The 26158-nt window shown below is 41.9% G+C and overlaps 1 protein-coding gene across 1 annotated transcript; it reads left to right on the top strand.

Moving 5' to 3' along the window:
- Positions 1 to 432: 432 nt before the first annotated feature.
- On the top strand, positions 433 to 26158 carry AASDH (aminoadipate-semialdehyde dehydrogenase). The gene is made up of 15 exons (XM_063135358.1): positions 433 to 538; positions 2449 to 2700; positions 9132 to 9252; positions 9944 to 10272; positions 12662 to 12854; positions 13943 to 14184; positions 14578 to 14684; positions 15613 to 15785; positions 16401 to 16593; positions 17437 to 17555; positions 18179 to 18932; positions 19319 to 19482; positions 20190 to 20315; positions 21731 to 21862; positions 25755 to 26158. The coding sequence occupies exons 1-15, from the start codon at positions 468 to 470 to the stop codon at positions 26151 to 26153; spliced, it is 3375 nt and encodes a 1124-aa protein (XP_062991428.1). The 5' UTR covers positions 433 to 467; the 3' UTR covers positions 26154 to 26158.

Here is a 26158-nt window from a genome sequence, read left to right as displayed (position 1 = left end):
CTCCCTCAGCATCCTTGGAAGAGGTCGGGTTTTGCGCCTCCTCTCTCAAATCGCTGCTTGAGCCGATTGGCGACACAGGCTCAGCCCGCCAGGATTTGTGCTTTGCGTCCTGTCACGTGCCTTTTCCGCGCTGGTTACGCCTGCCCCTTTCTCCTCCCCTTCAGGGAATCGTCCCTTCTTCCACCTTCCGCCATTAGGTAGACTTTTATTTGATTGACATATGGGGGGGCGGGGAAGCGGGCAGTTTGCTCGCTTACGAGGCGGCTGGGGTTGGTTTGGGCTTTTCCTCCCCTCCCCCTCCTTAAAGTAAAAGCGCCTCAGCCGGCGCGGCCTGTCGGTTACCCTGAGGCGTAACCGAGAGCGGCCGCAGGGTCTCGCTTCCAGCCGGTTCCTTCTTGCAAGTGCGGAGGGCTGCGATTAAAGAGCTCGGCTGGTAGTTATGCCTCTCAATCGAGAGACCGCGTCGGATGCGGCGCTTTTATTTTAAGCGAGAAAAAACCGCCGCCGCCGCCATCACCTTGGGCCATCTCGTAAGCAAGTAAGCCCCGGCAATCCCTACCTCACGCCGAAAACCCACCGCGTAGCTGGGGCCAGAAGCTTCTTGGCTATGGCCAGGCCCCAGTCTGCATAGGGCCCTATAAGCCACCTGGAGCTTTTTGGTTCTATGGGCCAAAACAAACATTGGCCTGGTTCCGACAACACGCTAAACCATGCTGCTTAACCACAAAATGGTTAAGGGAATCATTAACCATTTTGTGGTTAAGCAGCATGGTTTAGCGTGTTGTCTGAACCAGGCCATTATTTTAAGGGCAGGGTCCTTTGCGAAACAAGTCCTACAAACTCCCCAGGACTTGTTTCTGTCTAAACGCACTTAAGATGGTGCCCTAAAATATCTGTCCAGCAGCTGTGTCCTTTTTCATTTTTACTCTAGAAATTATGTAAGGTCCTGATCCAAGTGTGGGAGGGGGAGCTTTTAAGATCCTGTTTGGAGTCCCTTTGCCTACTCCAGAGTAAAAAACGAAAAGCATAGCGGCTTAACATATTGAATGTAATGTCGGTATGGGGCCCATCTTTTTGAGCATTACTTTAGTATTGGCAGCAGTCAGGTGTGGACTGATAATTTTCGTTTTTATACCAGGAAAAGGATACCCACTTAAAAAAAAAAGTTTCATTCTAGTTAAGAAATTATATTAACTTTGTAATAGTTCTGCTTCTGCCTTCTGATTCCAAGTTGCTGATAAGCCCGATTAAGATGAGAAGACTATATGTACAAAAGTCTAAAAGTGGGTGGAAAGTTTAAATATAGATGTAGCTTTTAACAGCAATTCCATTTTATTGTTCCCATCAGCTAAAACAAATTACTGATGGTGCAATCTTACACGTGGTTACTCCAAAGTAAGTCTTTTCTGTTCAGTCGGGCTTACCCTCAGAAATTTAGGGGAATGCTGTCCAACCTGGAAAGTGTTGAGCTATAGATAGTCATTTTCAGAGTCTCTAGTTTAGGGTTGCACCCTCTCGAGAGGCTTCCGGGTATCCAATGCCCTGCCAGGCTAAAGCTAACAGGGCAGGAAGAGCAGAGGAGGCAATCTTCTCTTCTCCATCCTCTGGTTGGTTTTCACTAGATGGGCTTTTTTGCCCATCTAGCAAAGCACTTCAGAGGGGAAGGGCAGGAGGGGGGGCATTAGAGGCTCTGGACTGGCCTCTCCAGTCTTCTTCCCATCAACCGAAACATCCCCATTCCCCCTCTCTGAGATTAATTTTCTGACCTCAGAGGCTAGCCAATTGTGAGGGGTCTCCAGCACCCCCTTCCAAAGCTGGAGTGCTGTCTTTGGCCTCAGAGCTGGGAATCCAAAGTATCGTATGGCCCCTCAGACAATATCTAGGGGCCATAGGATTGCTCCTTAGTTGTTAATTACCATTTGTTTCACTTTTTTTTCTTCTAAAATGCTCAGACCGGGGTAATGTTTCTCATCAAGATAATGGCAAGCCCAGGTTAGTGTGCAGAATGTTTTAAGTGAAAGTAAATCCCATTTAATTTTTTTTCTTTTTGATTCGTGGAAACTCAGTCTTAACAGCAAGAGAAAAAAACTAGCAAAACTTCAGGGTATCCTTAAAAATATGCTGGATGCTAAGAGCATAATTACTTACATAAGTAATTGAAAATGTTAATACTTCTTATGCTTTCCTTTAAAAATTAGGATATACAATACAGCTGGCTTTTTTCCATCTTGGAAGGACTTTATACAAAATGTACATATTTGAAGCATTTTGCAGCATTTATTCGATTCTGCAAAATTTTGGAAATCGTATCAGAACAGTAAATGAATTGTTTTCTGTTGTAGTCTGCCTTCACATTTTTTTTTAAAAAAATCAATATATCTTGAATGCACTATGTATTTTTTAAAATATAGATGAATTAGTTTTGATTACTATTTCCCTTTATTTTAGGTATGCGGTAGAAATATTGGCAATGACTCTTCAAGAGATTGTTCAAACTGCAGCCAGGTTATATGCTGAGAGAAAAGCAGTGTGCTTTGATGAATGCAACAATCAGACTCCAGTTATCTACACATACAAGACAGTTATTAACCTAGCCACAGAACTAACAGTTTTCCTGAGGAAACATTGTAATCTCTTTGAAAACGTTGAAATAGGCCTCTACTGCCACCCAGGGATAAACCTGCCTTCTTGGATTATAGGGTATGGCTATGAGCTCACATTTATATAAAGTTGTTACTATGAGCATAGAGTATGTTGCAGTCATTTCATTAAGCTCTGGTCAACATCATTTTAAGTGTTTGTCTAGTTACATTACTTTGTCTCAAGATAACATCAGAACCTGTCTTTGGGTGCAGTCTTATGGGTTGCTCCCTCAATTATCACAAGGCCCCGAACTCAGAGACTTACGATAATCCTATGTAGGGCAGTAGGAGAGGTGGAGGCAATTTTCACCTCCCCTGCATTTTTCGCTAGATGGGCTTCTTTTCAGAAAGGGAGGGAAGGAGGCCGGGGGAGCCTCAGGATAACTCATATTCTGGTCTCTCCGGTCCCCACCCTATCCACTGTAATGCCCTCTTCCCTGAGGTCAAGTTCCCGATCTCTGAGAGCAGCTTGTAATGTTCTTTCCACACTGGCTGCAAATGAGAGGGGGATTGGAGTTCCAATTCCTCCCTCAGAGGTCATCCTCGGATTGGGCAATACAAAATATCCTATGGCCCCCTCAGAAGCTGTCTAGGAGCCATAGAATTGCTTCCTCAATTTTTTTTAGAATTGGTTCTAAATGAGTGTATTACTTAAAGGTTTCAGGGTAACTTTTTATGCTTAAACAAATCTCTACAAAATCAAGCTTGTTTTGTTTGATTACTTAAGCCACTAGATGGAGTGATGAACACAGTGATGAACCAAATACCAGTTTGTTTTTAATGTACTGGCTTTTTATTTCAGGGACCTCTGAGTTGTACCCAACCCTGACCATCTGCTAGCAGAACAGAAACTGCTGGTGGAATGGTTTCCCCACTCTCTCCTGCAATCCTCCATATGCCCCATAGAGTTGCTCCAGTGATTCAGGGACACACTGTAGCAGATTTGGAAGGTGCACAGAGGCTGTAGGAGGGGGGGGGAGTAAAAGGAGGGCCTGTTACGCAAGTGAATGCCTTCACACATAACTGGATTCAAGTCTATGTTTCCCTAAAACAGCTGTTAATTTTAAAACATGGCTTGGGATATGATTGAAAGAGACAGTTTACATGTGCCTAAGGCCTTGGGCCGAGTAGAAATTTTGAGTAGCCTCCCTTTAGGACAGTAAACCCACATGATTTTTAAATTTCTCTGTTTAAAAATTAATTTGCCAGTGTTATGGTTGTGCTGCTAATGGAACACAAAAATGTTAAGTGTCTGGACCTAGTTGTATAGGCCTTGATGATTTGTATGCCGGCCATGACCACTTATACATGAATGAAACTGAAGCAACAGATCCTTAAGTTAATCACAGAAGTAGTACAATTACATTTTAATTATATTAGGCAATTGCCTTAAGTAATGGAAACATAGCACGGTACATTTTCCCCAGTACATCTAAAGAAGTGTGTGTTTGTGTTTAAGTAGACATCTACATGCACATTGCTGGTCCACATCCCCTGTGCATAAATTGGTACTGCATGTAGAGTTCCAGACTACAAACAGCTTCTGTAGCAACATACACAGTTTCCATTACTGAATTGGAAGTGCAAAATACAGACCAAATAACTTCTTCAGTGATGGGGGAAAGGAGATTGAATCTAGCCCACTTGCCCTTTTGCCACCCAAACAGCCAGTGATTGGCACTGACATTGACAACCATACTAATTGACAGGTAACAATGGTCACCATAGAGTCTTAAGCAAAAATCAGTGACGGCTCCAGGTTTTTGAGGGGCCTTGGGGAAGACCCTCAATCTTCAGTGAGTCTACCAGCTGCTATTGTTTCTCATCCTTTTTCTCAACATTGCTAACACTTGCTTGACAGGTAGAGTGACAGTGAGCCAAGTAGACAGTGGCATGTACTGCTCCTCCTTACTAGCGTGGTTCTCTGGGCCAGAGCAAGAGGCAGGTTAATCAAGCAGGTTGAAATGCTGAAGGGGAGGAGCAACTTCAGGTGATCCTTGTCAGTGGGCCCCTATTGGGGTTTGGGCCCTGTCTACCCTTGCCACCATCCCTGGCTAAAATAGTCAGCTAAAATAATGTTGTACAAAGTAATCCGGTTACTTCACTTGACTGGAAGTGACTCTTGAGCTTTCTGAAAAAAACAAGGGAGAATTCTTGGGGAGAATGTTATTTTTGAGAAACAGGTATGTTAGAATTCGTTATAATAGTGGTAGGTTATATTTATATCCCTAATTGATGTCTTGTTTCTAGGGAAGTGATTCAGTCAGTTCATATGCTAATCTTACAAACTGATGAAAATAAATTGTGATGTCTTTGGTATTTATGAATCTGCATGCACCTTTTTAATGTTTTATTAATATCAAACACAAAGCTTCTGTTCTGCCTTTTTGTCAGTGACAGAAACCTTAGGCAACCTTATGTTTATCATTTATATTCTGAAATCCATCTGCAGTTTACTTGACAGAAAAGACCTATAAAATTTCCATGTAGGTTAGACCGATAGTTTCCCTTGCTACACAATATGGTTCAGGATCTTTCATATGTTACATCCTATACAAATGTGTACATATGCTATCCTATACATACAGGTTGTCTCTGTGTGGGAGGAAACCATAACACATGCAGCACGCAGTTCCTAATGGCCAAACTAGACATTTCAAACAAATGAATATTAGAAACATTGACAGTTACATTCTTTTTTCTGTCTCTGCCCCCACTGTGCTCTCTCTCTCTCTCTCTCTCTCTCTCTCTCTCTCTCTCTCTCACACACACACACACACACACACACACTCTCACACTCTGCTTCAGGAGAAGACGGTGTGAGTGAATAGAAAGAGGAGGAGTGCTTAACTTTTTTTTTCCCTGCCTGCTGCTTCTGTTCTCCAAATCACCTCCTTAGTCACTTCCCCCTGCAGGATTGCAAATGTGTGTGTGCGGAGAAGCGTGCTTGGAATCTGCAGGGGGGAAACAGTTGGAGAAGGGTGATTTTGAGTGAAAAAGCATAAGTTAGCTATCCCTCCTTCTTTTGCCTCACATTACTCACTCGGGTTGTGAGGAGCGTGTTGTGGGTTTGTTACACACATTTTGTTGCATCTCCTTCAACCCTAAGAGAATGCAGGAATTTTCTACCCTGCAGCTACATTATGAGACTGAATCATAAAGAGAGTTATTTCATTACATTAAGAATTTCTGGTTTTAAATACCTTAACACAGAGACTACTTCTGATATAGTATGGTGCTAGGGGAGGAACAGGCCAGATGAGGAGAAGAGGGGATAGATTCCTTACAGCTATTCCCTCTTCTGGTTCCTACCCCAACCGGATAGTTCCTGGTGGCCATATCAGCTTGCTCTCGGGTCTGGTGCTGCTGCTGCTGAACGCCAGGTCAGTCCAGAATAAAATCTCCCTCATCCATGATTTGATTGTGGATGAGGGGGCTGACCTGGTATGCATCACTGAGACCTGGGTGGGTGAACTGGGTGGGGTTGCTCTCACCCAGCTCTGCCCTCCTGGGTACTCGGTGCAGCACCAGCACAGACTCGAGGGCCGGGGAGGGGGGGTTGCCGTGGTCTATAGGAATACAATCTCCCTCTCTAGGCTTCCTGTTCAGTCGAGTGCTGGTCTGGAGTGTTTGTACTGTGTGTTGGGTACTCGAGACAGATTAGGGATTCTGCTGGTGTACCGTCCACCCCGCTGCCCAACAGTCTCCCTGCCTGAGCTGACGGAGGTTGTCTCGGACCTGGTGTTGAGGACCCCCAGGATGGTGGTTCTGGGGGATCTCAACTTCCATGCCGAGGCTGCTCTATCCGGAGCGGCTCAGGACTTCATGGCTGCCATGACAACCATGGGGCTGTCTCAACATGTCATTGGCCCAACACATGCAAAGGGACACACACTTGATCTGGTTTTCTCGACTGGACAGGAGGATGGTGATCTGGAAGTGGGGGAACTAACATCTACCCCCTTGTCATGGTCGGATCACTTCCTACTGAGGTTTAGACTCTCGGCGGCCTTTCCCCTCTGCAAGGGTGGGGGGCCTATTAAAATGGTCCGCCCCCGGAGGCTAATGGACTCCGATGGATTCCAGAGGGCTCTGGGGGATTTTCCTGCTGATATGGCCGGTGCTCCTGTCGAAGCCCAGGTCGCTCTGTGGAATGCAGAGATGACTCGGGCGGTTGACACGATCGCGCCCAAGCGTCCTCTCCCTCTGAGCAGAGCCCGGTCAGCTCCTTGGTATACATCTGAGCTGAGGGCGATGAAGCAAGAGGGGAGACGGCTAGAACGCAGGTGGAGGAAAACTCGTGCTGGGTCTGATCGAACACGGGCTAGAGCTCACTATCGAGCCTACTCTGTGGCGGTGAGGGTGGCAAAGAGGCAGTTCTTTTCCACCAGCATTGCGTCTTCTCAGTGTCGTCCGGCGGAGCTTTTCCGAGTGGTTCGTGGCCTGTTACACTCTGGGCCAGGGCGTGAGATAGTTGAACCCTCGGTAGCACGCTGTGACGAGTTTGCACGGCACTTTGAAGATAAAGTCGCTCAGATTCGTCATGAATTGGACACCACACTTAATGCAGCACCACTAGTAGAGGCGTTCAGAGCGCCGTCCTGCTCAGTTTTATTGGATGAGTTTCAGTTATTGAGGCCCGAGGATGTGGACAAGGTGCTTGGCCAAGTCCGGTCGACCACCTGTGTGCTTGACCCTTGCCCCTCGTGGCTCATTACATCAAATAAGGAGGGGATCGCCGGCTGGGTCCAGGAGGTTGTAAATGCCTCCTTGAGAGAGGGAGTGGTGCCGGCCTCTTTAAAAGAGGCGGTAATTAGACCACTCCTGAAGAAGCCTAATCTGGACCCGGAAGATGTTAACAACTACAGGCCGGTGGCTAATATCCCTTTCCTGGGCAAGGTGCTTGAGCGGGTGGTTGCAGGACAACTCCAGGCACTCTTGAATGAAACGGATTATCTAGATCCATTTCAATCGGGTTTCAGGCCTGGTTTTGGAACGGAAACTGCCTTGGTCGCCCTGTGGGATGACCTCTGTCGGGAGAGAGACAGGGGGAGTGCGACCCTGTTGGTTCTCCTGGACCTCTCAGCGGCCTTCGATACCATCGACCATGGTATCCTTCTGGATAGGTTGTCTGAACTGGGAGTTGGAGGTACTGCGTTGCAGTGGTTCCGCTCCTACTTGGATGGCCGATTCCAGAAGGTGGTGCTGGGGGATTATTGCTCTGTGCCGTGGCTCCTAAGCCATGGGGTTCCGCAGGGCTCTATTTTATCCCCTATGCTGTTTAACATATACATGAAGCCGCTGGGGGAGGTTATCCGGAGATGTGGACTGAGGTGTCATCAATATGCGGATGACACCCAGCTCTACCTTTCCTTTTCATCAAACCCAGGTGAGGCAGTGACTGTTCTGAACCAGTGCCTGGGCACGGTAATGGACTGGATGAGGGCTAACAAACTGAGACTCAATCCAGACAAGACGGAGGTACTGTTAGCGGGTGGTTCATTTGTCCGGCGAGGTGATGTTTGCCCTGTCCTGGACGGGGTTGCACTCTCCCTAAAGGATCGGGTCCGTAGTTTGGGGGTGCTCTTCGATCCAGAACTGTCACTTGAGGCACAGGTGAACTCAGTGGCAAAGAGCACCTTTTATCAGCTTAGGCTGATATACCAACTGCGCCCTTATCTGGACAGTGATAGCCTAGCTACAGTTATCCATGCTCTGATAACCTCTCGTTTGGATTACTGCAATGCGTTATACGTGGGGCTGCCTTTGAAAACGGTCCGGAAGCTTCAGCTGGTACAAAACAGGGCAGCCCGTTTACTAACAGGGACTGGCTGGCGAGATCACATTACGCCAGTCCTTTTACAACTTCATTGGCTGCCAGTCCAGGTCCGGGCCCGATTCAAAGTGCTGGTATTGACATTTAAAGCCCTAAACGGTTTGGGGCCAGGTTATTTGAAGGAACGCCTCCTCCCATATGTACCTACCCGGACCTTAAGATCATCTACAGGGGCCCTTCTCCGTGAGCCCCTGCCAAAGGAAGTGAGGCAGGTGGCTACTAGGAGGAGGGCTTTCTCCGCTGTGGCACCCCGGTTGTGGAATGAGCTCCCCAGAGAGGTCCGCCTGGCGCCTACACTGTACTCCTTTCGTCGCCAGCTGAAGACCTTTTTATTCACTCAGTATTTTAACACTTAATTTTAACTTAAATTTAAATTATACTGTTTTAACTCTGTATTTTAACCTTATATCAATTTTGCTGCGTGGTTTTATCCTGGTTGTGCTTTTTATATTGTATTTTGTATTTGTATTTTTAACTTGTTGGTTGTTTTATGATGATTTTAATTTTTGTGAACCGCCCAGAGAGCTTCGGCTATTGGGCGGTATAAAAATGTAATAAATAAATAAATAAATAAATAAATAGCTTAGACGATGTTGATTTTTCAGTGTTTGACTCTTGAGAATAATTTGCTAAAGCAATACCTGTTTTGTCAGAATTCTCCAAGTGCCAGCTGCGTATTCCCCTATTGATCCAGATGCCCCTCCAAGCCTGTCTGCTTATTTCATGAAGAAATGTAACTTCAAATATATCCTTGTAGAAAAAGACAAAGTTGATGTAAGTGCAAAGCTTCCTACAGTTATTCTAATGTCAGTATTTAAAATGGGAAGTAAGAAGGTATAGAAAAGTCCCAAGTAAGAGGGTATAGAATTGCCATTGTTTTGAGTATTGCTTTGATTAGTTCTTAAATAGTAGTGTCTTTGCTCTATAGTGTAAACTTTTCACATACTGTCATCTCTGTCCCATGTGCAAAATCTCTTGCTTGTTGTTGCAATATATTTTATAGTATTTTGCAGTGTTTGGTTGCTGCTGTTCACAGATTTCACCAAGTATGGGTTCCATCCAGTTGGGAATACGCAGTTTAGAAAATGAAAATTGCTGATTCAGGATAGAAAAGAACAACACTCAAGTTTTCAGCAGTACACCAGCATACCTGGAAGTAAATCCCACTGAACTCAGTGTATTTTAGCCACATTTTGGCAGTTCACAAACCCAATAAAAGGATGCAAACGACCAAGCATTAGTCCTACACTAATTTGTTCACTTGTCGTGGAGTAGTGCTTTGATTGTACCCTTGAGGTAAAACTCCTCTCTTTGAAGTTAGACGTCTTTAAATCATCTTGTCTGATTAGCTGTTCCAGATCTCTCTTTTTTAATATTTTGTTTTGTCTGTTATAGGATTGCACTAAAGAGAAAAGGATACACACACACGACTTATTGGAATAAAACCTTTCATTCTCTCTTTCAGAAATTCACAGTAACACACGGACAGTGGTTCAGCCAAAATTCCCTTGAAATACAGAAAGTTGGTTTGATTCTTTTCCAAAAGAACAACAGTAATGTGGATGTAAATCTGTTGATAGACCGTGTAAATGATCAAAATGAAAGCTCTGTAGTGACAAGTAGTTGGGAGGCATATGCCTTGGACAAACATGAGACAAAACCATCTGAAGAGCTGTTGGATGTCCGACAGAAACACTCCATAGCATATGTTTTGCATACATCTGGAACGACAGGGGTACCTAAAATTGTCAGAGTACCTCATAAATGCATAGTGCCAAATATTCTTCATCTTCAGTAAGTACGTTTTCCCATTAGTCTTTCCTGGATGACTGTTTAGATAAAGGTCAATAGCTAGAGGCCATTATGTCTTAAGCAACTGAAATCAAGGTGGTGTCCTGTGGGGTAGCCGGCAGGCGTGTCTTCATTCAGATGGGGCTGGTGCAATGTTTGCTTCAACGCTTTACTATATCAAACTAAGGGGTATCCTGACAGTGCAGCTGGGTCTGCTCACTAGTCTTTTATATAATTTAGATATTGATAGATTCAAGGGTTCCTCCATCTTTTAGATTCAGTGAATTGAGGTTGATAATTATATTCATCAATTCATGTTATATTATGACTTTGAGAACATAGAGTATTATATTTGTGACACATGTGTCTATGATATTATGTATTTGATAGTTGACCTATAAGATTTATCTGTTAAAATTATAAAATAATCACTGTAGAAAACTACCAAAATATGAGCATAAGCATATCCTAAGCATATGTATACAGTAATCCGAAGTGGGCAGGGCAAGTAGCAAAGCTCTGCCAGCTCACTGTGGCCAGGGTGGGCCGGCGGGGTGGGGGGTTGATATTTTGTCCTGGCAATCCTCCTTTTTCCCAATCTTCCTTCCCATGACTGAAAACAATGGGTGGGAATTTAACTAGGCCAGTTTCAGGCAAACGACAAAGGAGTTTAAAATCTGCTCTCTCTCTGTGTGTGTGTGTGTGTGTGTGTGTGTGTGTGTGTGTGTGTGTGTGTAAATCCTGCTTCTCAGCAGTACTTCTGAAGCATCTTTCAAAGTGGTAGTTGGAAACAGGATCCCAACATTTCAAAAGTTAAGGTTTTCTGGAATCCTAATGACTTTTTTCTATAGTTGCCATCAAATTTTCGTCGTAATGAATATTTAGTATAAATCCATGTAGTTTATAACCTAGAACTATCATGTTCTCTCAACTGAGTTCATTTAATTTTTTTAAAAAATGTGTTTGGTGGTATTCTGTGCTTTTTGTATTCGTCTGTGCTTTTCAGTTTACTTCATTCCATATGATGCTAGTTGTTTTTCTCCCTTATCTGGCTGAACTGCCTTTATTTTTGCACAGTTATAAACATCTTGGACACAATTTTATTTCAGTTCATTTCCCTTATTATATTTCTATACCGCCCTATAGCCGAAGCTCTCTGGGCAGTTCACAAAAATTAAAAACAATCCTGCCGATGTTAAGTACCTGTACGTTTCATTGATTTCCCCCATTCGTTAATGGAACTTGAAAGTATTTAATTTTTGCTGGGTTGTGCCCTACATCAGTAGCTTCTGGACAAACTAGATGTGATGGTGACAGAACCAGATCTGCCACCATAATGGGGTAAGAGGCATGTACTGGAAGGGGTGGGTGGGTTGCTTTAAGTACAGAATTCTTCCCTTCTCCACTGCTTATGTCCCTGCAACAGCTCTTCTCAGGCACTTCTCTGGGAAAGGGTCATGGATTAGTGGTAGAGCACCTGTTTCGCATGCAGAAGGTCCCAAGTTCAATGCCCAGCATCTCTATGGAAGGCTGGAAAGGTTCCTGCCCGAAACCCTGGAGAGCCGCTGCCAGTCAGTGTCAACTATTCTGGGTTAGATAGACCAGTGGTCTGACTCAATATAAGGCAGCTTCATATGTTCCTAATACAAGAAGTGAGCCCAGCTGAGGGCTTGGGGAGAAGAGTTGCAAGGAGGTAAGCCAATGGGTGGAAAATGGGGAGGCAGGGAAGAGGGTCAATGTCCCTCACTCACTTGCCCATTTAACTCCTCCATTTTTGCTTGGACCTCTGACCTTCTGCTTCCTATGTGTTTGCAAGAGATCTGGGTTAAAACACTTTCATGTCTTGTTTGGCCCTTAGATAAAACAGAGTTATAGTGGAATGTATTGTGGAAATGAACCCCATTCTGTACTGGGTTTATGTTCCATTTTATAACATTTTACTGTGTGTTAGGCTTTTCTGATAAATAGGTTAAGATTCATTCAGAACCTTCCAGTTCTTTGTTGAGATTTAAAAATAAGACTCAAGAAAGAGATGATGTAAGCATAGGCTATAGAAAATAATGATTAAAGCTTGATAATTTTTAAACAAAGACAGGTATATTGTTAGAGCTTAAGAACAAGAAGATCTAAAGGAAAAAAGGAGGAAGAAAACTACATGAATTCACAGAATGCTTTAAAGTTTGTAATGGAACCTGTTGAGGGGGCAGGGGACACATTTACATCTTCCAAGATATCATCTATTGTACTAGCGGGGAGAGGGAATCTTTAGCCAGCTTGATGCATGCATTTCACAAGTATGCAGGAAATATAGTGATTCCCTGTGAAAGTGCTAGAGCTTTAGTTTCCAAAATGTATGTAATGGTTGAAGTAGTTTGTGTTTCTTTTTCTTTAGAGATGTGTTTAAAATTGCCCCTGATGATATGGTGTTTATGGCCTCTCCCTTGACATTTGATCCATCCGTTGTTGAGCTGTTCATTGCACTGGGAAGTGGGGCTTCTCTGCTTATAGTACCTAACCTGATTAAAATGATGCCACAGGAATTGTCCAAGGCTCTCTTTCAACACCACAGAGTATCTGTATTACAGGTAAGATATGAGAAGTGATCATCTGAGTGTCCTGCTAATGTTTTTTCTGAATGCTGCTTCTGCACAACACTGGAATATAATGTTGATCAAGCAGGTGCAATCACTTCTCTTTCTAAAGTTGTGTTGCTTAAACCATTAGAGTGTATAACTTTCAGTAGCAATTATGAATGCAGTATGATCGACAATATTTTGACCAAGCATTACTTTTAGTGGTAATAAGTTCAGCATGTTTCTGAGAGAAACAGACATGAATCTACCTACGTTTCCTTTTCCTCTACCATAGCTTGCAGTTATCTATATTTTTCCATGGCATCATTATCATACACACATTTACTTGGAATTAAGTCTTGCTGATTTAAAAGGTGCATGCGTCCAAGTAGAGCTTGGCTCCTAAGCATACTTACCAGAAAGAAAGCTGCGCGGAACACAATGTGACTTGCTTCCAAGCAAATATTTTGGAATTGAGCTGTAAGTATACTTAGGGTGCTTGTAACTTGTACGCCAGTGTTCCCAAATTTTCTAAATTTGGGCATTGATCCCATAGCCAGGAAATGTGTAGCAGGAGGTACTTGTAGAGTTTTTACTCAGTGTTGTTTCTGGGAGACAGAGGCCCCTTAGCCAGAGCTTGTCTTTCAACAGCAGTGGATTACTTCCAAAGTCCCATCACTCACAACTCTCCTGCAGTTATCTTGAGACCCTATTTGGATGCCCCAACTCTAAATTTGAGAACCTAGGTTGTATGTTCTTGGGCAATCAACCAGATTGGTCAGGAGATCAAGAAATAATAAGAGGATGCTTGTGTGGTTGCTGAATAACAACATGGTTGATTCCACTAATTTCTCCTTTCCAGACAACGTTAATAGTTTCCAAGCCCAGCTAGCATGAAGGGGATAGAAGGTTACAGTACTGTCACAAACACCTCTTAATTTAAAGTGGTGGTAGCAAAGGGACCCTGCTTAGGGCTGCAGAATGGATTCTATCCACAGGCTGCTAGTTGCCTGTCTCCGCTGTATGTGGTAGTGCAACTAACATAGAAATAGCTTTTGTATTTGATGGATATCTCGAATCTTATTTCCTGCAACATGCAGGCTACACCAACACTTCTGAGAAGATTTGGAGTTCAGCATATTAAATCAACCGTGTTGTCTGCAAACACTTCACTGCGAATTTTAGCTCTGGGTGGAGAAGCCTTCCCTGGACTAAACGTGTTGAGAAGCTGGAAAGGAACAGACAACAAAACGCACATATTTAATATGTACGGTATTACAGAAGTCTCCTGCTGGGCCACATGCTACAAGGTTCCTGAGGAGGTTTTTAGTACTGATCATCGGTAGGAAATGTCATTCTGCTTTGCTTCCTACATGTGCACTTGAATTGATGAATAAATGATAAAAGACTTAGTAGTACGAATCCTCTGTAGATGGAACAACCTTAGTGTGTTAGCATGGGTGTTTGGGATGAGGAAGTATTTCACAGCCAGGCCCTTAACCTTTGACCTTTGAATAAGAAATGAAAGGGCCTTGAAAGAAGCAGCCATGTTTTGAACGGTGCTTGTGTTGTATTTTTTAATATAAGTAATAATTCATGTGAGAGGAAGCATCTGTAGGAACTTGTGATGATTTGTTTCTTTTCTGGTTGTCTGAATCATGTTTTAAAAAATGCTTTGTGTCTCTATCCCCCACCTCTGCCTCACTTCTCTCTCTTTTTTTCTCCTTGATTTTAGATTTGATTCACTTGTACAACTAGGAACCCCACTTTCTGGAACTGCAGTTGAAGTCAAAGATGTTAATGGTTTTGCCGTTCTAGAAGGAGAAGGTCAAGTGTTTATAGGTGATTTTCTATTTAATATTTCAAAGTATGGAATTCTCTACCTGAAGCTGTGATGGCCATTGTCTTAAATGGCTTGAAAAGAGGATGAGACACTTTCATGATGGATAGGTCTGTCAATGGTTGTTAGTCATCATGACAGCTAAATGGAAACTTCAGGTTTAATGACAGTATGCAGGAGCAGGAGAGTAGGCAAGATGTTGCTATCATGCCCTGCTTCTCACTTCTTGTCTTATTTATTCATTCAATTCCTGTGTCACCCAATAGCCAGTGCTCTCACATGCTGCTCACCCTGCATCAAAACAAGGCAGAAACCATGGGTTATGAAGTAGGCTTGTTGAAATTAACCCTTGTTAGTATTAAACCATGACCTCTGGTCTGGATGATGCACAAAGCTGCAGTTAATTGAAAGCAGAAGCTTACAAACTCTTCCTCTTCGGCCATATGTGGAGGAGGAAGGGACCAGAGGAAGGGGAACATGTGAGCCTAAAAAGAGGCTTGTCACGTTATGCTAAACCATTATCCATGCTGGCTGGGAGTTACGGGAGTTGTATTTGCCTTCTGTCAGCTTAGGTGGCTTATCTGTTGCTTTCTGTTGTCTGCTTGTGCCCGTCTTTCTGACTCTTAATGCCTGCTTGGGCACCTCTTCAGTCTGCATTATGTGGGTTAATGGGGAGGGAGACTGAAATAATGGGCCTGTTCAGACAACATGCTATGCTATGGTTAGGCCACTAACTCTTTTGCAGCAAATGGTTAGTGAGTGTGTTTAAACCATGGTTGTTTAGCAATCATGGTTAGCAATGGCTCACACGACACGCTAAGTCATGGTTCACATGGCACAGTAAGCCATGACATTTAGTTCAAAATGCTTAACCACTGTGGCTTAGCGTGTTGTCTGAACATGGTCATTGCTTCATCTTGTTTTGCATAGGAGGTAAAGAACGTGTCTGTTTCCTCGATGATGAAGTAACGCTGCCTGTGGGCACAATGAGAGCAACTGGGGACTTCGTCAGAGTTAAGGATTGTGAGATTTTTTTCTTGGGACGGAAGGACAATCAAATTAAGCGTCATGGCAAGCGTCTCAGTATTGAATATGTACAACAGGTAATGTAATAAATCTGTCAGAGGTTTCTTAAGTTGCCTGTGAATCACTTTGAGCAATGAAGTATCTGGAAAATGGATGCTGCTTGGTTTCTTGAAGGTACCTCCATTCTGCCTGCCTACACCAGTAGAGGTTTGTTCAGTAAAAGTGCTTGGGTTGCATCCAGGATCTGCCTTTGGTGAACAGAAGGGTTCTGCTCACAGAAAATGCTTCTGCCCAGTTTTTAGGGATCCCCTCTTCTCCCTAAACCAAAACTCACGCTATTCAGTTGGGTTTCCCCAACCCTCTGTGTACCATTTTCATGGGGTTTAAGGGGCTGCTGTGGGAGAAAGTGATGGGGAAGTCAGTTTCCGCCAACCCAGTTTTAGAGCCTAAATCTGGATCCATATTTCTCATGGTCTAGGTCCAACAATTCAATAACACCTGGTAAGACTCTAGGGTTATATATTTTGTTTTTTCTGCAGTACAATATTTTTATGACCACTACATTTTATTTGCATTGTAAAATGAAGGAAGGGTTCAGCAAAATACAAATGTGGGAGGTACCTTCTTTATGTTGCTTGTGGTTTTCTGTAATCGTGGTCTAAATAAGTAAGAGCAATTATTTTATTTTGCAGATTGCAGAAGGCTACTGTCAAGTGGAGACCTGTGCTGTGATATGGTATCAGGAGGAAAAATTAATTCTGTTTGTTGTGCCCAAAGGCATTTTAAAAAGAAGAGACCTTCTAAAGAATCTCCGGGAATGTATTCCTAGCTATGCAATCCCAGATGAGCTTTTGCTGATTGACACTTTACCATTAACACCACATGGTAAAAGAAACTATGTTTGAATAACTGCCTTTATTAATTTATAAACATTTTAACCACTTTTACCATTAAAAAAAGTTGTTCAAATTGGGGTATATTATTTAAAACCATATATAGCATAGATCCAGTACAAACATCCAAGCATACCAAGTTTTAAAAGCCTACAAAAATGAAAAAGGAATTAACATGCTAGCGAAAATTATACAGCTCTGTCACCTGCAAATCACCTTAGCGAGGCTGTTCTATAATTGCAGTGTAACTTTGCAAGCAGTGTATAGATCTGTTATGTTTAACTGATGTTTCGAAGCAAAATGTGCTGATTTATTTAATGAATCTCAACAAAAACAAAGCCATAGTTCAGACAGCTACTTTTTTATTGGGCTTGCAAGCACGCAATGGGAATTTTTCTTGGAACATCAGACTCCTATACCATATTGCAACCTGTTTGAAACACCCTCAGAAGTGGTTTGTCATGCGGAATGTGGGAAGGCTGAGGGAGAAACCATATCTAAAGCATACTTGCTCTGCACATGAGGCTAGTCTGGATTGTAATGCCTGATTTATGTGCTGTTGCTTTGCCCTCTAACCTGGCCCTCAGTGTTCAACCATTACTGTGTACATGATTATTCAGTCTCAAATCATTCTTTTATATCATCATGTTCTCTAATTGCATTTTATGGTGTTTTAATACAGTGGTGCATATAGATTCTCTGGGCCTGGCTTGTTATGATAAAATAGATGCACACGTTTATTTGACCCCATTGAAGCTTTGAACCCTAGCCAATATATAGAAGAGCTTCGCTTTCATATAATGAAAACACGCTTTACTTATTCTTTCCTACAAAGGCAAAATTGATGTGTCACAGCTGAATCAGATTTACCACAGTCATCTGAACTCTAGAAGGAGAGACAGTAAGCTGAGCAAGAAAGAAGAATTATGGGAGAGATTGCAGTGTTTATGGAAGGTAATGTTTTAAGCTGCATCATTCTGTGTCATAGCAATTGAATTCTCATAAGCATCAGCAACTCAGGGAGCAATCGTATAGGCCCTAAGCATTGTCTGAGGGGCAATAGGACAGGGGGGCGCTCTGATCTCAGAAGGGGTAGTTTTCTCGTTTTAAATTTTTTAAAAATGAGATTTTCACCTAACTTCAGTGAGCCAGGACATGGGATGAAACCTAGCATCACATGGGCAGACGTTTGCTTGCATGACAGGGTTTTCTCCCTCTCTTCTGTCTCTGTAGCCCCCTGTGCACCACCTACTCTGCTCTGGAGTTTCCCCCAACCCTATGGATCAGATTTTGGTGGTGGCTACGTTTCTGCTGTCAGTGAAAAAACTCAATTATTATAGTTAGCTACATTGATTGCCATTTTGTTGGTGGAAAGGCCAGATATAAATACAGTAATTCAAATAATAAGTAATTGGATCCCACCCTTAGTTCTAAACTGACTGTCTCTAGACTATTCCCGTTTCTTTGAGAGTTCTGACCTCTTGTTGCCTTGTAAATTACTAACCTACTTCATTGTTGGGTATGCAGTTGTGCGCACATTTTATATACTTCCCGCCTTCTCTTCCTTACTCCCCCAGTCTCTCCTGAATCTTCCAGATGATTCCAGCAACATTTTAAAAGATTCATCATTCCTGCACAGTGGCGGAGATTCCTTAAAATCATTACAGTTACTTGATGAAATTGAACACATGGTAGAGAGAACTATCCCTGGCCTCTTGGAAATTATTCTCAGTAGCTCTATTGGAGAAGTCTACAACCATGTCCTAAAAACAGCTTTCCCAGATGCTGACCTAAAATTAAGCTGTAACAGTGCTGTAAAAAGAAAAGTCTGTGAAAACAGCAGAGAGGAGCCAAGTAAAAAGTGTGTGGAGCAAAGATCCCTGAAAACTCAAGCTGATGCAGTTAGATTTATTGCAATAAACCGAGGAAACCGTTTGTTGTCTATCGGTGAGCTCCTAAAGAAACAGAATAATATAGGAGAGAGTGAAATTTTGAAGATTAAGTGTGATCAAACAATTTTCAGCAATGAAAGTATAATGGAAGTTGATCGTATTAAAAAAACAGCTGTACAAGAAAATCCTGGAGAAACTGCTGAAAAATTGACGTTGCACGTAAGATGGAAATCAGACCTGGGCAAATGTGTAGATGCATCTCCACTAGTTCTAATATCAATTACTGACAAATTAAATGCCTTTGTATATATTGGGGCTCATTCTCACATGATTCAAGCAATTGACCTATGTTCAGGAGATGTCAAGTGGGAGAGAAACCTTCCAGATCGTATTGAGTCTTCTGCTTGTGTATCTAAGTGTGGAATTTTCATCATTGTTGGTATGTGTTTAAATACTGCTTTTCCTTTTTTTCTTTTCTTTTTTGGAATTCTAAGCAAATTGTACTGAAATTTTGTGCTTTTGTAAGATCCCATCCATAGTTAAGTAACTGATTTAGATACTTTCTTTCTTCTTCTTTTGAGGGGGGGCATGTAAAACTATATGGTAGAAAATGAACATGGGAAGTGTCATTGGTATTTTTTAACATGGGAATGCAGTACACATCAATGGAGACAGGTTTATAATTAACACTTCTGATTTTATGAACTGACTCCGGGTGTTGGGAGGCATGAGAAATATTTGGAGACTCGAATGATTAAATAGATTTCGATAACAATGACACAATTGCAGTGCTTATCAAAATATTTGTGCTGTGATTTTATGCAGGATCCTATAATGGATTGGTATATGTATTCAGAAGCAGCAATGGTGAAATACACTGGACATTTACCACTGATGATGCTGTGAAAAGTTCTGCAGCTGTGGATCCTTCTACGGGGTTAATTTTCATTGGATCTCATGATCAGCATGTATATGCTTTAGATATTTATGTAAGTAGCATATAAGAATGAATGAAAATGCCTCCTCAATCTAGTATTTGTTTAGTGTAGGTTAAAGCTCCATTGATTTCAGTGGAACCTGCTTTCAAGTAATGGGGGTTAGAATTGCAGCCTTGATAATAAAATCAAGTTCAAGTTCCATAACCAATTGACAGCCATAAACCACTACCTGTCATGAGTATCTTAAGGTACAAGTTAATTAGACCTGCTTTAAAATGTGGTCAGATTATAAGGTGTTTACAACCCAGAAACTTTAACTATTTAACAGCACAATCCTTTGTGTACCTACTCAAAAGAGCCCCATTGAGTCCAGTGGGATATACTCCCAGGTAAGTGTGGAAAGGATTGTAGTCTAAGGTTCTTACCACACTACGATTGCCACCATTGCTAATAACAAGCAAAAACTGAATGGGCATGTTATAGTTACATCACACTACTGGTTTTTCTCTGAACAGTACATATTTTTGTGTATCTCCTACTGAATGTGTTAGTTTATGAGGTAGAACTGAGCCCCATACCTTTTTACTGAATATAATGTATAATAATTATAGACTTTGGTTGTGCTGAATATCCCATATTGAACACAAACATTTATCCACAGGAGAATACCACATTTTTAAATGTATGTTTTGAACTTTAACCATTTAATTATTTAATCAATGGCATAAACTTTTATTTGTCTGTGATCAAACTGACAGAAGAAAGAGTGTGCCTGGAAGTTGCACAGTGAAGCTGGGGCTGTATTTTCCTCTCCTCACCTCAGCCTTTCACCACATCACCTGTACATTGCAACACTTGGAGGGCTGCTGCTAGCTGCAAATCCCGTATGTAACTTCCGTGCTGTGTGTGGTATAGAAACATGTCCTGATCCCTAGCCCTCTAAAGAAAATAGGAATGTTTTATAAAGGAATAGGGGGGCTGCAGAACTAATTTGGATATAGAATTGTGTGGACAGTGAAGTGAGAGAAACAGTCCTGAGGTATCTACACTCATTTGTTTTGCTGTAAGCATTTCATGCTAAGAAATACCGCAAATAAAATACATTCAGGAATCAAAAACCTAATAAGGGTTTGTTCCAGCAGCTTATAATCTTTTCAACTTCTTAAGATGTGAGTGGGCCTTAACACAGGTGCATTGGGATCAAGATGTAAAGTAGAAAAATAGAGAGAACCCTTATATAGATAACATACATGACCTTCGCCTAGAGTATAACAACATGTTTTGATTTTGCCTGATGGTATTAGTGAAAAATTATACTCCCCTCTCCTACTGGAGTCTTGTGTGGCACAGAGCGGTAAAGCAGCAGTTTCTGCAGTTGAAACTCTCCCCATGGCCTGAGTTCGATCCCAGTGGAAGCTGGTTCTCAGGCAGCCGGCTCGGGTCGACTCAGCCTTCCATCCTCCTGAGGTTGGTAAAATGAGTACCCAGTTATCTGGGGGAAAGGTAATAACGGCCAGGGAAGGCAACGGCAAACCACCCCGCTATAAGGCCTGCCAAGAAAATGTCAGCAAAAGCTGGTGTCCCTCTAAGAGTCAGTAATGACTTCTACTGGTAGCAAGTACAGTAACATTAATTACATACAGAAGGGTCAACAGTACGTTTGATAAGACAGTTGTAAAAGCGGCTTTTTTGAAAGGCGTATGCTTCCACGGTACCATAAAATGTAGCAGAGTTGAGCAAAATTGTGGGAAATGTGTTAGAATCTTCTCCGAGCACTGGAGAGATCCCCCATTTAGAACTCCTGCAAGCACCTGACGAGTGGACCTCACAGCTTCATCTGCCCTGTCTCCTCTCCCCAATAGGAAAAGGTGCAAGGCAAGCAGAACAGCTTTGAATAGAAGCCCCCCACATAGCAAAGTTGGTTCCCAGTGGATGCACAGGAGCATCATCTACCTGGCATACCCAATGGAGACCAAACTATCACACCCACCCCCTTGATGACAGGATCTTTGGTTCATTCAGCCCATAGAAGGCTGCAGCAATCATCCTTACACACACACCAATTTTAGTTTCCTGCATAGGACTTAAATCTATTGGATCTGTCCATATTCCTTGGAAATATGTCTGGAAGCAAAATTATTAAAGTAGCTTCACTGCAGGAACGTTTTACTTTCTAAAGGGAAAAGTTCCATTTCCCCAGTAACAGAGATTCCCAGGGTTTTGCTTGGGTGCTTTGTTTCACCATTAGTTTAGGTCCCGGAACATCCTAAAACTACATGTGTCATCCATGCATTCACAGGTTATGGGAAATACAATCTGGAAACAAAATTGTGGAAAGCCGCTCTTCTCATCACCACATTGCAACAAGGACTATGTGTGTGTTGGATGTGTAGATGGAAATTTATATTGCTTTAGCCACTTCGGAGAAAAGGTAACAACCTGTCTTGCTACTGATATTTGTTTTTCAACACTTAGATTGAATTGAGCATTACTTCAGTACTTTAGTATTCATTCTTATATCAGCCATATGGAGCTTGTGTACATATATCTGCCTGTTTTTCAAAAGGAAAGATAAGGCATAGGAACATAATAAGTGTCCTGCTGGATCAGAGCAATGACCTATATAGTCCGGCTTTCTGTTTCCCACAGTGGCCAACCAGGTGCTTACAGAAAGCCCAAAATTGGCTTTCAGAAGGATGCTGTCTCTGCTCCTGGAAGTAGTATATAGCTGTCATGTCTAGTAACCATTAATAGTCTTATCCTCCACGAATTTCTCTATTTTAAAGCCATCTAAGTTGATACATCTTGGGATAGTACATCCCATATTCTCAATTTGGGGTGAGAAGGCATCTATCAATGGGTTAACTCCCCCTATTATCCCGGAAGGTAGTACTTCTTTTTGTCTGTCTTGAATCACCCACCGTTCAGCTTCATTGGATGATCCTTGAATTTGTGTTGTGAGAGAGGGAAAAAAACCTTCTTTCTCCTTTGTCCACACAATGAATAATTTTATAAAACTACCTTGTTCACCCTTATTTGCCTCTTTTTCTCTTAACTAAAAAGCCTCGAACTTTGTAACGTTCTGAACTTTTTCTAGCTCCACAGTATTCTTTTTGAGAAGCAACAACCAGAATTGATCATAGTAGTCAAAGAGTGGTGTTTTGCAAGAGTGGTGTAAAGCATTGCAATATTGACAGTTTTATTTTTGCTCTCTTTCCTAACAACTTGTAGCGTAGAATTTGCCTTTTGCACACTTGATGTACATTGGGTTGATGCCCTAATTGAGTGATCCACAATGCCCCCAAAGGTCTTTCTCAGTCAGTCACTATCACCTCAGGCCCCATCAGCATATATGGGGTTAGGATTTTACACTTATTAACATTGAGTCACAGCTGGCACTTTGTTGCCCATTCATGCATTTGGATATTTCCTTTTGGAGTTTTTCACAATCCATTTTTATTTTTACCAGCCAGAATAATTTGAGGTTATTCCCAAACTTGGCCACCTCACTACTCTCTCTAAGTCCAGTCCATTTATGAGCAAGCTGAAAAATAACATCCCTGCATTGTGAAAACTATCCATTTCTTCCTACTCTGCTTCTTGTTCTTTAGCCAGTTATGGATCCATAAGAGGACCCATCCTTTTATCCCATGACTGATTAATTTACTCAGGAGTCTTTGAGGGATTTTGCCAAAAGTTCAATTATACAATATTCTCTGAATCACCCTTATCTACATGCTCACTCACTCTTGAAGACGTCTAAAAGGTTGATAAGACAACATGGAGACAGGCTTTCTCTGCATTGGCATGCACTATGTAAAATGATCTCCCATTTAAAATACATCAGGCCTCAATTCTGGCATATTTTAAGCATTTATTGAAAATATACCTGTTTGCTTTGGCTCCCCCCACAGCCATGGGATAAAGCTGGGATAACTAGCTTTATCCCAGCCTCATAATATTATGGGGGTTATATGTTTTGTTGTTTTTATTCTTTTATAAATCACTTCAGGATTGGTTTCAAATGAGGAGCAGTATATAAATAAGTTAGATGAAATAAATAAGACAGGACTTACTTTTGAAGCCATTTTGATTCTTCTTCAGCAAGAGTGTTTGTAATTGATTCAACAACATTTATGTCTTGTATACTCTAGTACTAAATTACTTTTGCGGCCTGATATTGATACCAGCAGTGATTCTGTGGAGGAATCTGCTCATTTTATTATTATTATTATTATTATTTATTTATTTATTTATTTATTTATTTATTTATTTATTTATATAGCACCATCAATGTACATGGTGCTGTACAGAGTAAAACAGTAAATAGCAAGACCCTGCCGCATAGGCTTACATTCTAATAAAATCATAATAAAACAATAAGGAGGGGAAGAGAATGAAAACAGGCACAGGGTAGGGTAAACAGGCACTGGGTAGGGTAAAACTAACAGTATAAAGTCAGAGCAAAATCAAGTTTTAAAAGCTTTAGGAAAAAGAAAGGTTTTTAGCTGAGCTTTAAAAGCTGCAATTGAACTTGTAGTTCTCAAATGTTCTGGAAGAGCGTTCCAGGCGTAAGGGGCAGCGAGCAAGGGAAGTAGAGACCCTTGGGCAGGCGAGAAACATGGCATCAGAGGAGCGAAGAGCACGAGCGGGGCAATAGTGTGAGATGAGAAAGGAGAGATAGGAAGGAGTACATCTTATTCATAGATAGGATACAGTACATCTTATTCATAGATGTACTGTATTATTCCTGTTGATGCCCATTATGTAAATGTCATTTGGTCTGGAGAGCTACTTAATAACTTTTACTGTAGCCATCCTAAGAAAATCATTCACAGCACAATGCTGTAGTTACTATTACTGTGTTCTATAATTGGGTGGCCACCTCTGAGAAAGCCCTCTGCCTCACTGACACCTTCCAAGCCTGCCTAAGAAGAGGCGCTTGGAGGAGGCCTCAGATGATTAGCATAGAATATGGGTTGGGACCACAATACCTGACGGAACGCCTCTCCTGACATGAACCTACCCGTACGCTATGCTCAACATCTAAGGTCCTCCTCATGCCGGGAGAGGCGCTCATGAGGTATTGCAGTCCTGAGCCATGTAAGGCTTTATAGGTCAAAACCAGCACCTTGAATCAGTCGCAGAAACATACAGGCAGCCAATGCAAGTGGGCTAGAATCGGTGTTATCTGTTTGAACCTTCTTGTCCCTGTTATCAATCTGGCTGCCACATTTTGCATGAACCAGCTTCTGAACCACCTTTAAAGGCAGCTTCATGTAGAGCGCATCTAGACTTATGGCTCACCAACGAATGAAACAAGCAAAAATACTGATACTCCCAACTTAACTGGGAAAGGTAAATTTCTTCTTCTAACACATTCCTCTTTTAAGTTAGAATACGTGTTTGCTGTATTCTGGCAGGGTGAACACAGACTCTTACAAAGCAATATTCTATTGTCATACCACTATCACATTTGTAAAAACTTGTTTACACAATAATGGTTTAGAGATATCACCACGAAGTTATCACTCTCAAGATAATGGTCTACAGAAACAAGGAATTCCAGGGCATTTCAGCCATGCAGCTTTGCTGGCTATCTTGGAGCATTCGTATATCACTGTAGGTAGATTTGTGTACCGTACCTTAGGGTTAAGCTAAGGCAAGGTTCACCCTTGGTCAATTAAAGTGTCTAAATGATGCACCATGAGCCTCAACGGCAGCAATAAAGGTTGCAATTCAGTTCTGCCATTTCAACTTTGAAATGAACCAAGTTAAGGTGCAATCCTATGTTTAGATAGAAAAAAGTCCTAGAAATCTCAGTATGTGGCTTAGAGTACTAGGACTTTTTTTTACATCTGAACATGCCCTTAATCGTGTAAGTTGATAGAATATACAGCTCTTACCAAATCCATGATCAGAAGTGCCTCTGCACCTACTGTTACTTGGAATGGCTCTGGGTTTTCTTCTGACTTTAAGCCTTCTGTGTCATTGATTTCAAATCCTAATTCACATATGCATGTATTTTTAAGCCACTTCAGTTGCGGTCTCATCAGTTGATGATTTGCAGTTGAACATGTGAACTGTGTCCATGCAGATGTGTCCAAAGTGGCATGAAAGTGTATAAGTAGTATTTGAGCTGTGTCAGCTAGATCTTGCATGTTTCATACGCAATCATTGAGTGAACTTTCACTGTGTCTGTGGCAAATCTAATGAATGGCATGGATCAAATGAATTAGGCCTTAAGTTGAATATTTTGTAAAATGTAAAATAGCTCTTTCACTATACTAATTCAAATTTAATTTCTAAATATTGTCATGTAGGTTTGGGAGTTTTCCAGCAATGGACCCATTTTTTCATCACCCTGCATTTCAGATTTTGCCAGAGGGATATTCTTTGGTTCCCACGACTACTTTACTTACTGCTGTACTATGGAAGGTAATTTGTTGTGGAAATTTCAAACCACATCAGCTGTATATGCAACTCCATATGTTTTCCATGGGCATGATTTGGGAGATAAAACACTTCTGGTGGTGGTATCTACAGATGGCCGGATATGGATCTTGAACGCTAAGACTGGTTTAGAAGAAGGTGCAGGGAAACTTCCTGGAGAAGTGTTCTCTTCTCCTGTGGTATGGGGAACAATGATCATTGTAGGCTGTAGAAATAACTATGTTTATTGCTTAGATTTATGTGTATCTACAACCAATAAAACAACTTAAAATGG

Source organism: Elgaria multicarinata, chromosome 10 (assembly GCF_023053635.1).
Source record: "Elgaria multicarinata webbii isolate HBS135686 ecotype San Diego chromosome 10, rElgMul1.1.pri, whole genome shotgun sequence".
NCBI classification, from domain to species: domain Eukaryota; kingdom Metazoa; phylum Chordata; class Lepidosauria; order Squamata; family Anguidae; genus Elgaria; species Elgaria multicarinata.
This window is presented reverse-complemented; position numbering and strand designations above follow the sequence as displayed.

Bases quoted from the DNA above. Each gene is read 5' to 3' on its own strand.
- AASDH (XM_063135358.1), top strand. From the start codon at position 468: ATGCGGCGCTTTTATTTTAAGCGAGAAAAAACCGCCGCCGCCGCCATC. The intron at 14,685-15,612 runs GTGATTTTCTAT...TGTTTTGCATAG, and splicing joins AGAAGGTCAAGTGTTTATAG to GAGGTAAAGAACGTGTCTGT. The intron at 16,594-17,436 runs GTAAAAGAAACT...TTTCCTACAAAG, and splicing joins TTTACCATTAACACCACATG to GCAAAATTGATGTGTCACAG.